At 43.7% G+C, this 14,325-nt stretch overlaps 1 protein-coding gene across 1 annotated transcript in view; it reads left to right on the forward strand.

Annotated features, from left to right (window-relative positions):
• The first annotated feature begins 262 nt into the window (after positions 1 to 262).
• LOC138358198 (fucolectin-like) overlaps positions 263 to 14,325 on the forward strand; it is a 47,094-nt gene continuing 33,031 nt past the window's right edge. Inside the window, exon 1 of the mRNA XM_069315708.1 lies at positions 263 to 398. Within this exon, the coding sequence (XP_069171809.1) occupies positions 268 to 398 (131 nt within the window). The 5' untranslated portion in view covers positions 263 to 267. The remainder of the gene's footprint in view (positions 399 to 14,325) is intronic.

Below are 14,325 nucleotides of genomic sequence, written 5' to 3' on the forward strand. Positions count from 1 at the left end.
AAAAAATATTATAAATATATACAAATTTGTTCTCTGGGATAATCTTGCCACCTTAAACTAGTCAAACTTCCTTTGCATTCAATTAAATATATATGTAAATACACAACCACTTCGTTTTTGTGATACTTGATGGCGGACGATTATCACTAAACAAACGGTCATGTATAAACAATCAATTTTTATTTATTATATGAAAGATTTAACTACTTCACTGTTACACTGATAATTTTTTTTACATTAGCCGAATCATTTTCAGGCGCTAATAACATGTGTGGCGTAATAGAGGAAGGATTACCTTACAACTTAAGTGAGGTCACCTACATCAATCTAATACCACAAGATATGTTGGAAGAGGTCGCTCAAGGAAAACCTACCTACGCTTCATCTACATGGATCCCGTAATTTATCTCCATATTTTTTAGTCTTTTAGCAATATCGAGTTCTATTTTCTTATTTATATAGACATACTCACTTGAAATAAACTAAATGAAGCGAAATTCCCTGGATTTTTTAGTTTAACTAATGAATGTGTTTAGTTTGGTAAGTACCTTAAAAGATTATGTCCCTAGTCTTACCAGGCTTTTATATAATAAAAGCAAAAACACTCATAATACATATTCCTCTGTAGTAAACAGCCTTCCTCTTTGCCAACAGACTATTTATTTCAAGGTTTGTGAAATATGTTGATGACATTTTTGCTTTATGGCCTCATGACCTTAATCTTTTCCAGCCTTTCCTCGCCTCTCTTAACAATCTGGCTCCTTCTATCCATTTCAAAGTTGAGTGGGAATCTAATTCCCTCCTTCCTTTTCTTGATGTTCATGTTCACAGCTCTGTGTCTGGGTTCTCTTTCTCTGTCTACCGTAAACCCATGCATAGTGGCATGTACATTCACTTCTTTTCCTACCATCCTCCTTCTGTTAAGACAAGTGTCCTCGTCTCTCTCTTCCTCCGCGCTCTACGCATCAGCGACCCTCAGTTTCTTGATTCTGAAATTGCTTTTATCTACAAATCATTCTCTCGCCTTGGTTATCCTTTGCATTTCATCAACCTTGCCTACTCTCAAGCTAAACGAAATTTCTTTCATCCTAAACCTGCTTCCAACACTAGTAGCACTGTACTATGCCTTCCCTTCATATCTGAACTCAAAACTTTTACCAATACCTTTCGTCCTCTTGACATTAAACTTGCCTTTCGACAAACTAACACACTTCGTAGCAATCTAGTTCACACTGCTCCTCCTGCTTCTAATGCTGCTGGTGTCTACTCTATTTCCTGTTCATCTTGTCCTCTCCAATACTTTGGCGAAACTGGCCGTACACTGAATGACAGACTTAAAGAACACAAGAGAAGTGTTAAGTCTGCTGACACTAACAATGCTCTCTTCTGCCATGTGAGGGATTCTAATCATCCCATTGATTGGTCTTCCTCCAAAATAATCTTTCCTGCCTCTACTCTACACAGACGCCGTCTTGTAGAATCGGCTCTTATTAACAATGTACCCAACATGAACTTGAGTCCTGGCTTTGTTGCTGTGGACTCTTCCCTTTCACAGTATATACTCAAATGCTCTAATCTTTCTAACAAACGTGACTTAACATAAGCTTTCCCCCTTCCATTTCTTTCTTTCTCTTTCCCTTTCTTTCTCTCTTCTCCCTTTTTCTGTTCATTGTCTTCTACGCTCCCTTGCTATCATCTTCTTATTCCTATTACTATCTCCTTCGGTGGTTATAATAGGAGCTGCCTCGTATGGGCCAATAGGCCTGCTGCGGTTCTCATTACTGCTATCCCCTACACCTGACTTTCCTCCTCAGCTCTCTCTTGCCTATTTAATGCCTGTCCCTACCTGTCCTCATCACAATCGACTTGAGAATGGTCCAGGACGGACCGAAACGTCGTCGTCTCTTCAATTTCTAGTGTGTGGTCTGGTCAACATACTTCAGCCACGTTATTGTGACTCATCGCCTGCATTTGTGAAGTCCTAAATGGAGGACAAGGCCTATTAATAGATTTTCCATTAATCAGCAAAAAATATTGGTCCTTAACAGAATTCAAACTTAAATTGAATCTGCTCTCAAGGTGAATGAGAAATGAAGTTACAACTCTAATTGTACACACACACACACACAATTAGGTGAGTACATACATACATACATACATACATACATACATACATACATACATACATACATACATACATACAACACACACACACGCACACACGGTGAGACACGTGTCAGTGGGCGTCCGCGAACTAACGTCAATTATCTCAAGTCATTAAAGGGTTACAGAGACAAGAAACGTTGTTTCTTCTCACAGGAGTGCACATAAACGTAGTGATCAAGTATATAGTGAGCTCCTATACCGTTCCTATCTCCCAAAGTGTGCGCACCTCGTTAAAAGTATGCTACGTTGTCTATGCTGTTTGAGGGTCATTGAGAAGTACAGAAAGCAGAACATATTAGGCCACGTGGGGATCAACATTGACGAGGAGCAGCAGGAGACCCAAACCCCCGTCATATAGACTCCACCTCAAACTCACCTAGTACTGTGCTTACTTCGAGTGAGCTGATAGTAAGTACCATCCCCCCCCTCCCCCACTTTAGGTCATCAATAAGGTGTGCAGAGTGATTTAAAATAACTAATTTAAAATATAACCATATCTGTGGTATTTAGAATCCATAGTATAGAGGATCGGCTACATCACTGTGACTCTGGTGGGTTAAGCAGATGGGCCCACAGAACCCGTCTGGGTCTTGTGGACCCAGACAGAACTACACCACTCTTCTCCTCTCCCTCTGTTCCCCCCCTGCCTCAGATATTAGATATTAAATATTAAGATAGATAGCCTCAGATATTTACACCAAGTAAAGCATCCAGCACTTCCACTAACACGATAACATCATTTATATTTGCCAACATCCAGGGTATAAAAACACGCAAATCCAACAAAGTTCACTTTATAGATGGTCTCCTTCATGAGGCAAATGCAGTGTTTGCAGCCCTAACGGAAACTCACACAAAGGATTACCATAATGGTGAAATATGGATCTCAGAGTACAATCTTTTTAGATGTGATAAGAAACACCGGCTTCAGGGTGGGGTCAGCCTCTACATCAAAGACACTCATCTGTACTGAGCTGCTAAACACCTCAAATGATATGGTGGAAGTGCTGATAATCAAAATAGAGATCCTAAATGTAGTTATTATCCTTGTATATAAGTCACCGGAGGCAAACCCTCAGCAGTTTAAAGACCAACTAATGAAAATAGAACACTGCTTGGAAAACCTCACAAATCCAGCTCCGAACATCATCCTGCTTGGGGACTTCAACCTACGGCACCTGAAATGGAAGCACCTGGCTAATACAGTAATATCAGAAAGAATACCAGGAAGTAACCTAAATGAACAGGCACATGCAAATGACCTGCTACGGATGTGCGACAGGTTTGCCTTAAACCAGCAAATAGAACCAACTAGGAAAGAGAACACGCTTGACCTCATTTTCACTAATAATGATGAATTGATCAGGAACATAATGATTACAAATACCTGTTACTCAGATCACAACTTAATTGAAGTTCTGACAACCATGGGGAATAGACCTTCAAAACCAGTCTAGATTCCCGGTGGAGGATATTTCAGCAAATTCAACTTCAATAATAAACAGATAAACTGGGAGCAAATAAACCAGGACTTCACAGAAATAAACTGGGAAGAACAGCTAGAAAATGCAAACCTGAACCAGTGCCTGGAAAAAATAAGCTCAGTAGCACTAGAAATATGTTCAAACCACATACCCCTAAGAAAAAAGAGAAAGAGATGCAGATTGGAACGGGAACGTCGTTCTCTATATAGGCGAAGAAAACGAATCGCGGAACAACTTGAGAGTCGCACCCTATCTCAAGAACGGCGAAGAAGGCTAGGTAGAGAAATAGAAACAATTGAACTCAAGCTACAAGAATCATACAAAACCCAGGAGAAGCAAAGAGAGCAAAAGGCCATCAGTAAAATAGAGAGAAATCTGAAATATTTTTTCTCCTATGCAAAATCAAAATAAAAAAACACATCTAGTATCGGGCTCCTGCGAAAGGGAGATGGAACTTTCACCGATGACAACAAAGAAATGAGTTGTTACTGAGGAAACAGTACGACTCTATTTTCAGCGAGCCACTAAACGCACTAAAGATTGATAACCCAAATGAACTTTTCATGGATATGATACCCACATCAAATCATATATCAGACGTCACCCTATCCCCACTGGATTTTGAAGAAGCCATAAATAGTATGCCTATGCACTCTGCACCAGGCCCGGATTCTTGGAACTCCATATGGTAATGGTAATGTTCCTGTAGAGGGGGGGGGGACTTCTACAAAACCACCCTCATTTGCAGAATTGTTTAAAAAGAACCTCGAAGTTAGGTCTGCAGTAAGGGAAGTTGCCATGGAAGCGACTTCTTCTCAATAAGCAGCTAGATGTCCTAGCAGGCTGATAGAGCAAAAAAAACAGTAGTAATAATAGGCATTAAGGAACAAACAGGGAGTTGAGTTCAGCGGAGTAGAGAAACTAGGACAAAAACAAAGTTAATGAGATCTAAAGGGGTAAATATGGAGAGGGCTGACCAGAATGTTGAAAAGGTTTTCAGGCTCGGACAGTACAACAAGGACAGAGACCAATTGATAAAGGTAGTACTCACCTTACCTTGAGGTTACCTTGAGGTATTTTCAGGACTTAGCGACCCTGTGTCCCGGTCGTCGACCAGGCCTCCTTATTGCTGGACTGGTCAACCAGGCTGTTGAACGCGGCTGCTCGCAGCCTGACGTATGAGTCACAGCTTGGTTGATCAGGTATCCTTTGGAGGTGTTTGTCAAGTTCTCTCTTGAACACTGTGAGGGGTCGGCCAGTTATGCCCCTTATGTGTAGTGAAAGCTTGTTGAACAGTCTCGGGCCTCTGATGTTGATAGTTCTCTCTTGAACACTGTGAGGGGGATTGCCAGTTATGCCCCTTATGTGTAGTGGAAGCTTGTTGAACAGTCTCGGGCCTCTGATGTTGATAGAGTTCTCTCTCAGAGTACCTGTTACACCTCTGCTTTTCAATGACGGAATTCTGCACATCTTGCCATGCTTTCTGATCTCATGTGATGTTATTTCTGTGAGCAGGTTTGTGACCAGCCGTTTTAATATTTTCCACATGTAAATTATTATATATCTCTCCCACCTGCACTCAAGAGAATACAGATTTGGGCTCTTTAGTCGGTCCCAATAATTTAGATGTTTTACTGAGTGGATTCTAGCACTAAAGAATCTGTGCACGCTCTCCAGGTCAGCAATTTCTCCAGCTTTGAAAGGGACTGTTATTGTGCAGTAGTATTCCACTCTAGAAAGCACTAGCATTTTGAAAAGTGTCATCATCGGTATAGGATCTCCAGTGTGAAAGGTTTTGTTATTTAACCTGTCATTTTTCTTGCAGTTGTGACGGCTACTTCATTGTGTTCTTTATATGTAAGGTCTTCGACATGAGCACACCCAAATCTCACCCAAAACCAAAAACATTGCCTTTTCGTTCTATGTTATGATTTGACTGCGTTTTGTAAGTGGTTTCTGTTATTATATTTTCATTTTCCCATAGCGCATGAGCTGGAACTTATCTTCGTTAAACAGCATATTATTTTCTGAAGCCCATAGAGAGACCTGATTTACGTGTGATTGGAGGTTTACCATTTCCTCTATGTTGTCTACTCTCATAAAAATCCTAGTGTCATCTGCAAAGGAGAAGCGAGATTCACAAGCGAGAACACAAAAGAGGAATTGTTGACAAGGAAGAGCGGACTAGCAAATGAACTGAAATTCAAAAATGTATTCCTGCAGAAGGATATGACAAGGGACAAGAGAATGGAGGCGGCAGACACAAGGAGGTAGCACAGGGAGAAAGAAAGGAATCAGAGAACCACAGCCCCGAACCCTACAATTCCAGAGAGGAGTGGGGAACCCTCTACGAGCAGTTCAACAGCCACAAGAAGCAACCCCTCCTACCTTCCACCCAATGGACGTCATACCTGCCCTAACTCCTGCCAGCCCCCCACTAGGTATCCACCAAGGGCACACACCCCCCACTTCCCCTCCAGGACCTCCCTTCTCCCTTCTACCCCCTGATATATATTTGGGGCCTCGTAGCCTGGTGGATAGCGTGCAGGACTCGTAATTCTGTGGCGCGGGTTCGATTCCCGCACGAGGCAGAAACAAATGGGCAAAGTTTCTTTCACCCTGAATGCCCCTGTTACCTAGCAGTAAAATAGGTACCTGGGTGTTAGTCAGCTGTCACGGGCTGCTTCCTGGGGGTGGAGGCCTGGTCGAGGACCGGGCCGCGGGGACACTAAAGCCCCGAAATCATCTCAAGATAACTCAAGAAGATACTCCCCCACCTCCCAAAGCCACCCCTTCTCCCCCATGCCCTCCCTTCTCCCAAACCCCCCTAAGCCCCCCTTCTCCCCCACCCCCAAGCCCTTCCTCCTCTTCAGCCCCCCTTCTTCCCCTTCCCACCAAGCCCTCCCTCCCTCCTCCCATACCCCCACCCCCAAGCATCCCCTTCTCCCACACTCCTCCAAGCCTCCCTCTCTCTCACCCTACCCCAAACCTACCTCTTTAACCCCCCCCAGGCCTCCCCCCCACAAGCTTTCACTTCTCCACCTCCCAAGCCCTTCCTCCTCCACCTCCCTCCCCCGTACCAGATCCTCCCAGCCCCCGTATACCCCGGATCCCCCAGGTCCCCCTTCCTCGGCCCTTCCATCCTAGACCCTCTCTGTTTCCCTGCTTCAGGAGAATCAACAGAGACTTTGAAAGGACAGAAGAGTGTCAGTTTCAGGGGTGATGTACTCGAACATAAATGGGATTACAAGCAAGGCAAGTGAACTAAGGGAAAGAGCACAAGAAGTGAACCAAGATGTAATCGAACTCAAAGAAACAAAATGCTCAGGAATCATAATGAATGAGTTGTTCCCCCAGGACTACACTGTAATAAGGAAAAAGAGGGAAGGAAGGGGAGGAGGTAGAGTGGCCCTACTAATGAGAAAGGAGTTTCAAGATGGTTATTCCGGGCTGCTAGGTATTCAGAGACTACATAACAGGCACCATGGCGATGGGAGAACTAAGGGTAGTAGTAGCAGTGTGTTATATAAATGGTGGACTTGCTATGGGGGACTGGTACTATTAAGGGGTAAGGGTAGTTAGAATACAGAGTTATCAACTATGGGAGAACTAAAAGGCCCGGCCCCCAAAACAAACTATCCACAGTAATAATAACTTGCTACTAGACCATGTCAGTCTAAGGGTTGATCAATGCACTCCCACACAGGAAGAAGGGATACTCTGTTCTAATTTACTTATTTATTAACCCCTTAACAACCCCCATATACACTCACACCAATGACAATAATAATAATTACTTTACCACCCTATCTTACGTTAAAAGCCTTGGTCCACTTAGGCAGGATACAAGGTTTACACTAAGAACAAGCTAGGGTAAAGTACTACTGGATAAGCACTGAAGCTGGATGCAGCTTAGGGTAGTGAGACCACGTGGTACCCTAATACCAAAACACAACACTTAGGGGTACCCAAAACACTGGCAAATACTACCCCCATGTCTCACCAATCATTACTACCAGAGTAGGCACAATTAAAGATACAGTACTTAACTTAATGGTACAGGAACTTAAGGTAAGGGAAATAAGAGAAGGGAGAAGAGGAGAAATGCAGCCACAGAGTAGGGGTGCAGCCACAGAGTAGGTCTCGTCCCCACGAACGCCAGCTAGAGAAGAACGCTCCCAGCGACCAGCTCAGGCCTCCCGCATGTGGTGGTGCCGGGAGGAGCCTAATTGATCGTCCAGCTAAGCACATTAAAAATCTTCCCCTATGCAACATATTGTTACTTTCCTCGTTCTCAGGGTAGTTAATCTTATAACAATGTTATACTTAATCCACAACAAGCTCAAGAGTTTGAATGCTTGTGAGCAACAAGATTCGTCCTACGTTTGGCAGGGAAGATACGAACAGAGACACATCGACTTGCATTTTGCTAATCTAACATAGCTTATTTAGTTCAATTTTGACCTCTGGTTTCCACTGAGGAACCCAGGGTCGTAACACTCTTCCCCCCTTCAGAGAAAAAAAAATGTGACTACTAGAATAGTAGTCATATTTTTTTGTAAGAGTATACAGAGAATAAAAAGGAAAATCTATGACAAAAAAAAATCTATCAAAAACAACAATTTCTCTGCAAGAAAAGTACAAAGGAATTCTCTGAAAAAAAACACATACACAAAAAAACAGGGAAGTAAATAAATTGGACACGGAATATTTAATGTCACAGGAGAACCTAAAAAAAAAATAACTAAAGCATGACAGTTGGTAAATGGTTTCCTGTGGCCTAGATGAATGTTATTCAGGCAACCGGGACAGAGCGTCGGCTATAACGTTGAGCCGGCCCAGTAGGTGGGTAATAGACAGATTGAAGTCCTGTAGGTACAATGCCCACCTGAGGATGCGTTTATTCTTCCCCCTTCATCTGAGTCAGGAAGACTAGTGGGTTATGGTCCGTGTACACTTCCACTATATTACCTGTGAGGTAAACGTCGAACTTTTTACATGTTAACACTAGCGCCAACGCCTCTTTTTCTACCACTGAATAATTGCGTTGCGCCTTGTCAAATTTCACAGAGTAATAATATACTGGGTGTTCCACTTGATCATCCCCAGTTTCCAACAACACTGCACCAGCACCTGAGTCAGACGCGTCAAGATGAATTTTAAACGGTCGGTCGAACCTTGGACTAGCAAGCACTGGGGCGGAAGCTAAGATCAATTTCAAATTTTTAAATGCCTCTGCACAGTCTGATGACCACTTAAATTTAACGGCCTTCCGCAACAAGTCTGTGAGAGGAGTGGCAACACTGGAAAAGTTCTGACAAAAGCATCGATAGTACGCACACATACCTATAAATCTTTGAACGTTCTTTTTAGATTTTAGCACTGGATACTCCAGAATGGCACTGATTTTATCTTGCCAAGGTAACACTTTTCCTTGGCCCACTTCATAACCGAGGTATGTCACTGTGCCTTGGCCAAAATGACACTTTTTTTTGCATTTAAGGTTAGATTTGCCTTCTTTAAAATTGTGAACAACTGGCATAACCTAGCTATGTGGTCAGCCCAATTACTGTCAAAGAGCACGATATCATCTAAATACGCCCGACAATTTGGCATCTTAGCGAGCAAAGAGTTCATGAGTCTCTGGAACGTGGCAGGGGCATTACGCAAGCCGAACGGTAACACTTGATACTCAAAAACACCCTCGGATTTCACGAACGCAGTTAGTTGTTTAGCACGTTCAGTGAGTGGGATTTGATAATACCCCCTCGAGAGGTCAAATTTCGAGAAGTACTTGGCGTTTCCCAGCTCGTCGATGCAGTCCTCGAGGAGGGGCAGCGGGTAGGCATCCACAATGGTCACCTTGTTGAGCTGCCGATAGTCGGTGCATATTCGCCAGGAGCCGTCTGGTTTGGGGACTAAAAGGCAGGGCGAGTACCAAGAGCCCTGGCTCAGCCGGATGAGGCCGTGCTGGAGCAAGAAGTCGACCTCCTTCCGTATGATGGCCTTCTTTTCTGGACTCATCCGATAGGGTTGAAGGCGAATGGGGGTGAAGTCCGTCAACTCGACATCATGGCAAATGGCATCAGTCTGGGTCGGGATCTCCCCGAACAGACTGGAGAATTCATCAACCAACGACTGCACCTCTTCACGTTGGGCCATCTGCAAATGGGACAGTCCATCCTCCACAGCATTCACAGAACTAGAATTATTGAGAATGAGATTAGTTGGGTCCCCAGAACAATCATCCCGTCCCTCACTGGAAATGGAAACATTGGTTAGAGCAATGGGCCTGGGGCCCTGGAACTTCTTCAGCGGATTTACATGTACGAGCATTACCTGGTTACGCTTGTCAGAGTGCCTCACTTTGTACGTGAGGTCCCCAGTCTTTTCTGTCACAATGTAGGGGCCTTCGTACTTGTGGGACAGTGTTCCCAAGTCGAGGCTTTAATACCAGGACAGGGTCGCCAGGCTGAAATACCTGCCACTTAGATTTAGCATCGTTACGTTCTTTCATCTTTTCTTGGGCCTTCCCAAGATACTTTAGTGCCGCCGCCTTGCAGTCCTTGAGTCTCTGGTGGTGTTGCGCAAAGAAAGCCGAACCTTCGGTTAACGTTACGTTCCCTAACAGATTCTCCTGTAACATTTGCAAGGGTCCACGAACTTTATGGCCAAAGACTAACTCAAAAGGAGAACAACCCAGTGAACTTTGTAATCCCTCTCTAGCCGCAAACAAAACATACGGTAAATTCTCGTCCCAGAAGGTGTGGGAACTCTCGCATGATGTCTTCAACATCTGCTTCAGAGTTAGATGGGAACATTCAATTACCCCCTGACTGTGGATGGTATGGGCTGGAAACCTTATGAGTTATTCCATGGTCCTTACAAAATTGTTCAAAAATATCAGACTTAAAGTTAGTACCATTGTCAGTTTGCACGACCCGAGGCAGTCCAAAAGTGGAAAAAAATTGCAACATACGAGCAACAACAGTTTTTGCTCGGATGTTCCTTACAGCAAAAGCCTCTGGGTAACTAGTAGTGATACACATCATCGTGATTAGGTAAATATTACCAGACTTAGTTCTAGGTAATGGTCCAACACAGTCCATTACCACATGAGAAAATGGTTCCTCTGGCACGACAATAGGCCTTAGAGGAGCTTTAGGTGGAGTCTGGTTTGGTTTCCCAACCAGTTGACAAACAATATACACATTACAAAGCTTTGCCACATCGCTTTTCAGCTTGGGCCAGAAAAAATACCTTAAAATTTTGTGATACGTAATATTAGTACCTTGATGTCCCCCCATAGGATCATCATGAGCAGCTGCCAAAACTCTTTCTCTATAGCAGGTCGGCAACATAACCTGGTGGACTACCTCCCACTCATTTGACAAGTGAGCACTCTGTGGTCTCAATTTTCTCATCAAAATCCGATCATTGTAGTAGTACCCAGTTGCTGCATCTACAATTTCCTCCATAGAGACGGCTGTCTCATGACAATCTGCAAGAGTGGGGTCAGCTTTCTGTAACTCACTCAAGGAGGCATCTAGGCCTTGGTCAAATGCCATTGGCCGAGGCTCAACAGTGTTCTCCTCCACCTCCCCACTACTCTCGGTAGGTGGCGGTGGCAGGCTCTCTACAATGTCCTCGGCCACGTCAACGAGTCGGGCCATGAATGTGTTCGCGAGGTCCACTTGGTTTTCATCACTCGGAAAGTTCCTCGTGTCCTCGGGATTTACCACCTTGGCAAGCACAGGGCTGCCCTTACATTTAAGTCCCATAGACCTGGTCACTGCGCACGCAGGGTACACAACATTATTCTCTGCGGCGGGTGGATCCAGGCAAACCTTAGGGGTAGGCAACATAATAGGCAGTCTGGAGTCCCCTACCTTATCCCCTGCTAAATCATTACCAACTATTACATCAGCATTAGGGAAAGGTAGGTATGAAGTGATTCCGACTGTACAAACACCCTTGTGGAAATCAGATTCCAGGGTAACCTTATGGAGGGGTACTGCTCGAGTATCACTAGTGACACCCTCGACCAGTACCACCTCTCCAGTGTCGAGAGTGTTGGCACCTTGCAAAGCTCTCTCTAAAATTAGTCTGGATGGCACCGGTGTCTCGGAAGATCACTACGTCCTTCCAGGAAGAACCCTCAGACAAACGTAGTCTCCCTTTCGATAAGAATGGGGTAAGCAAGTCCAACCACTGTGGGTTGGAGGTCTTACTCCCTAACCCTTCCGAAGGCCTCAAGCCCTGTGTCACAACTAGAGCATTGGGTCTTTTTTCCGGGTACAGTTGCCAACAACGGCTAATAGTGTGGTTTGGACGTTTACAGTGACCACAGAAACGTCGGGGAGAAGAGACATTACTAACAGAATTACCCTTCGGTTCACTCTTAGGTGTCGTGGGGTTAGACAATTTAACAGGGTTAGTTATGTCTGAAACAGAAGGTGCATTAGGTAAAGGGTTAGAATGAGCTGGTCTGGACTGGCTGTGGGTATAAGTTTTGCTACTCTGTGGGATATAATTATTTTTATTGGGCCTTTTGCCCGCCAATTGATAGTTTTCTGCCATCTTGGCCAAATCCCCTATCTTAGAATCTACCTCTATCCTACTTCTAATGTAATGTGAAACATTCTCTGGCATAATATCTATAAAATGCTCCATTCTACGTTCCTGAGAGCCCCGTATGTTTTGACTTTCACCGAGCGAATCCATTTATCAAACAATCTAATTTGATCATTAACAAATTCAGTGAGCGGTTGGTTGTGAGTAGGCCTAAGGTTGCGATAAGCTTGGCGGTGAGCTTCAGGAGTAATTTCATATGCCTGCAAAATACGTTCCCTGACTTTATCATATTCAAAACACTCGTCGTCAGGCATGTTTATAAAAATATCTTGTGCTTTATCCCTAAGTCTTCCCTGTAGAATTTTCACCCACTCTTCCTTTGGCCAGTTCATGGACATGGCCAATCTCTGAAAATGGTTGAAAAACCTTTCAGGGTCCGACTCTGAAAATTCAGGCAAATTATGCTTTTTCTCATAATGCCTGGGGTTTGAATCCCCGGCAGGTGGAGGTCCAGTGGCATTCGCTCTAATTCTAGCCTCCTCGGTTTTGAGTCTTTGCTCCTCTAATTTTATTTTTGCTAACTCTAGAGCTAACTCTCTGTCCCTATGAGTTGCACTTTCCGCTTGGCTAGGCAGGCATAAAGGTGTATCACTTGCCAATAGTTCTTGATCAATACAATGTTGTTATATTTCATTCACCAAAGTCCACTTTTTATCCATGTCATTTAATTCTAGGCCAAACTCCTTGCCTAACAATACTAAATTAGACTTGGTAAGTTTCTTTATCTCTACCACTGCCACTGAAGGATTCTTTGCCAGTCTCTGCATTTCAGATGCCATCACTAATTAATTTAGTTCCTAGCCAATGAAAAAATTAAAAAATAAAAATAGGAAAAAACAAAAATTTGCACGGCCCCTAACACAAGGCCACACTTACCTCAATCATGAAGAGATCCAGCTAGGTGTCCAGTCAGTAAAAATTAATCCTTTGCTAGATGAGTCTGGACCCTAGGCACAACCGTTCTGCAGAAAACAAGAATTTTTAGTTTTGGCACTCAATAATTAATTTTTTTCAATTTACTGTTCCTCCCGGTCAGGCCAACCACTTGTTATGTAAATGGTGGACTTGCTATGGGGGACTGGTACTATTAAGGGGTAAGGGTAGTTAGAATACAGAGTTATCAACTATGGGAGAACTAAAAGGCCCGGCCCCCAAAACAAACTATCCACAGTAATAATAACTTGCTACTAGACCATGTCAGTCTAAGGGTTGATCAATGCACTCCCACACAGGAAGAAGGGATACTCTGTTCTAATTTACTTATTTATTAACCCCTTAACAACCCCCATATACACTCACACCAATGACAATAATAATAATTACTTTACCACCCTATCTTACGTTAAAAGCCTTGGTCCACTTAGGCAGGATACAAGGTTTACACTAAGAACAAGCTAGGGTAAAGTACTACTGGATAAGCACTGAAGCTGGATGCAGCTTAGGGTAGTGAGACCACGTGGTACCCTAATACCAAAACACAACACTTAGGGGTACCCAAAACACTGGCAAATACTACCCCCAGGTCTCACCAATCGTTACTACCAGAGTAGGCACACTTAAAACACCGTACTTAATTTAATGGTACAGGAACTTAAGGTAAGAGAAATAAGTAAGAGGAGAAGGGAGGAGAGTAGGGGTGCAGCCACAGAGTAAGTCTCGTCCCCACAAACGCTAGCCAGAAGAAGAACGCTCCCAGCGACCAGCTCAGGCCTCCCGTATGTGGTGGTGCCGGAAGGAGCCTAATGGATCGTGCAGCTAAGCACATTAAAAATCTTCCCCTATGCAATGTATTGTTACTTTACAAGTGATTAAAATATTAGTAAACATAGTTGGTGCCTATGTTATTATTTAATAATCAACCCCCAGCTCAGTTTTTAAATGCTCTTTGAGAAACAAGAATAGTCTTACGTCTGGCAGGGAAGATACAAACAATTTCAGCTCGTGATGCGTTCAACTATACTATAGGAAAGTTTAATAACTCAATTTTGACCTCTGGTTTCCACTGAAGAACCCAGGGTCGTTACACATTTCAAGGGTTATT

Source organism: Procambarus clarkii, chromosome 82 (genome assembly GCF_040958095.1).
Source record: "Procambarus clarkii isolate CNS0578487 chromosome 82, FALCON_Pclarkii_2.0, whole genome shotgun sequence".
Lineage (NCBI taxonomy): Eukaryota > Metazoa > Arthropoda > Malacostraca > Decapoda > Cambaridae > Procambarus > Procambarus clarkii.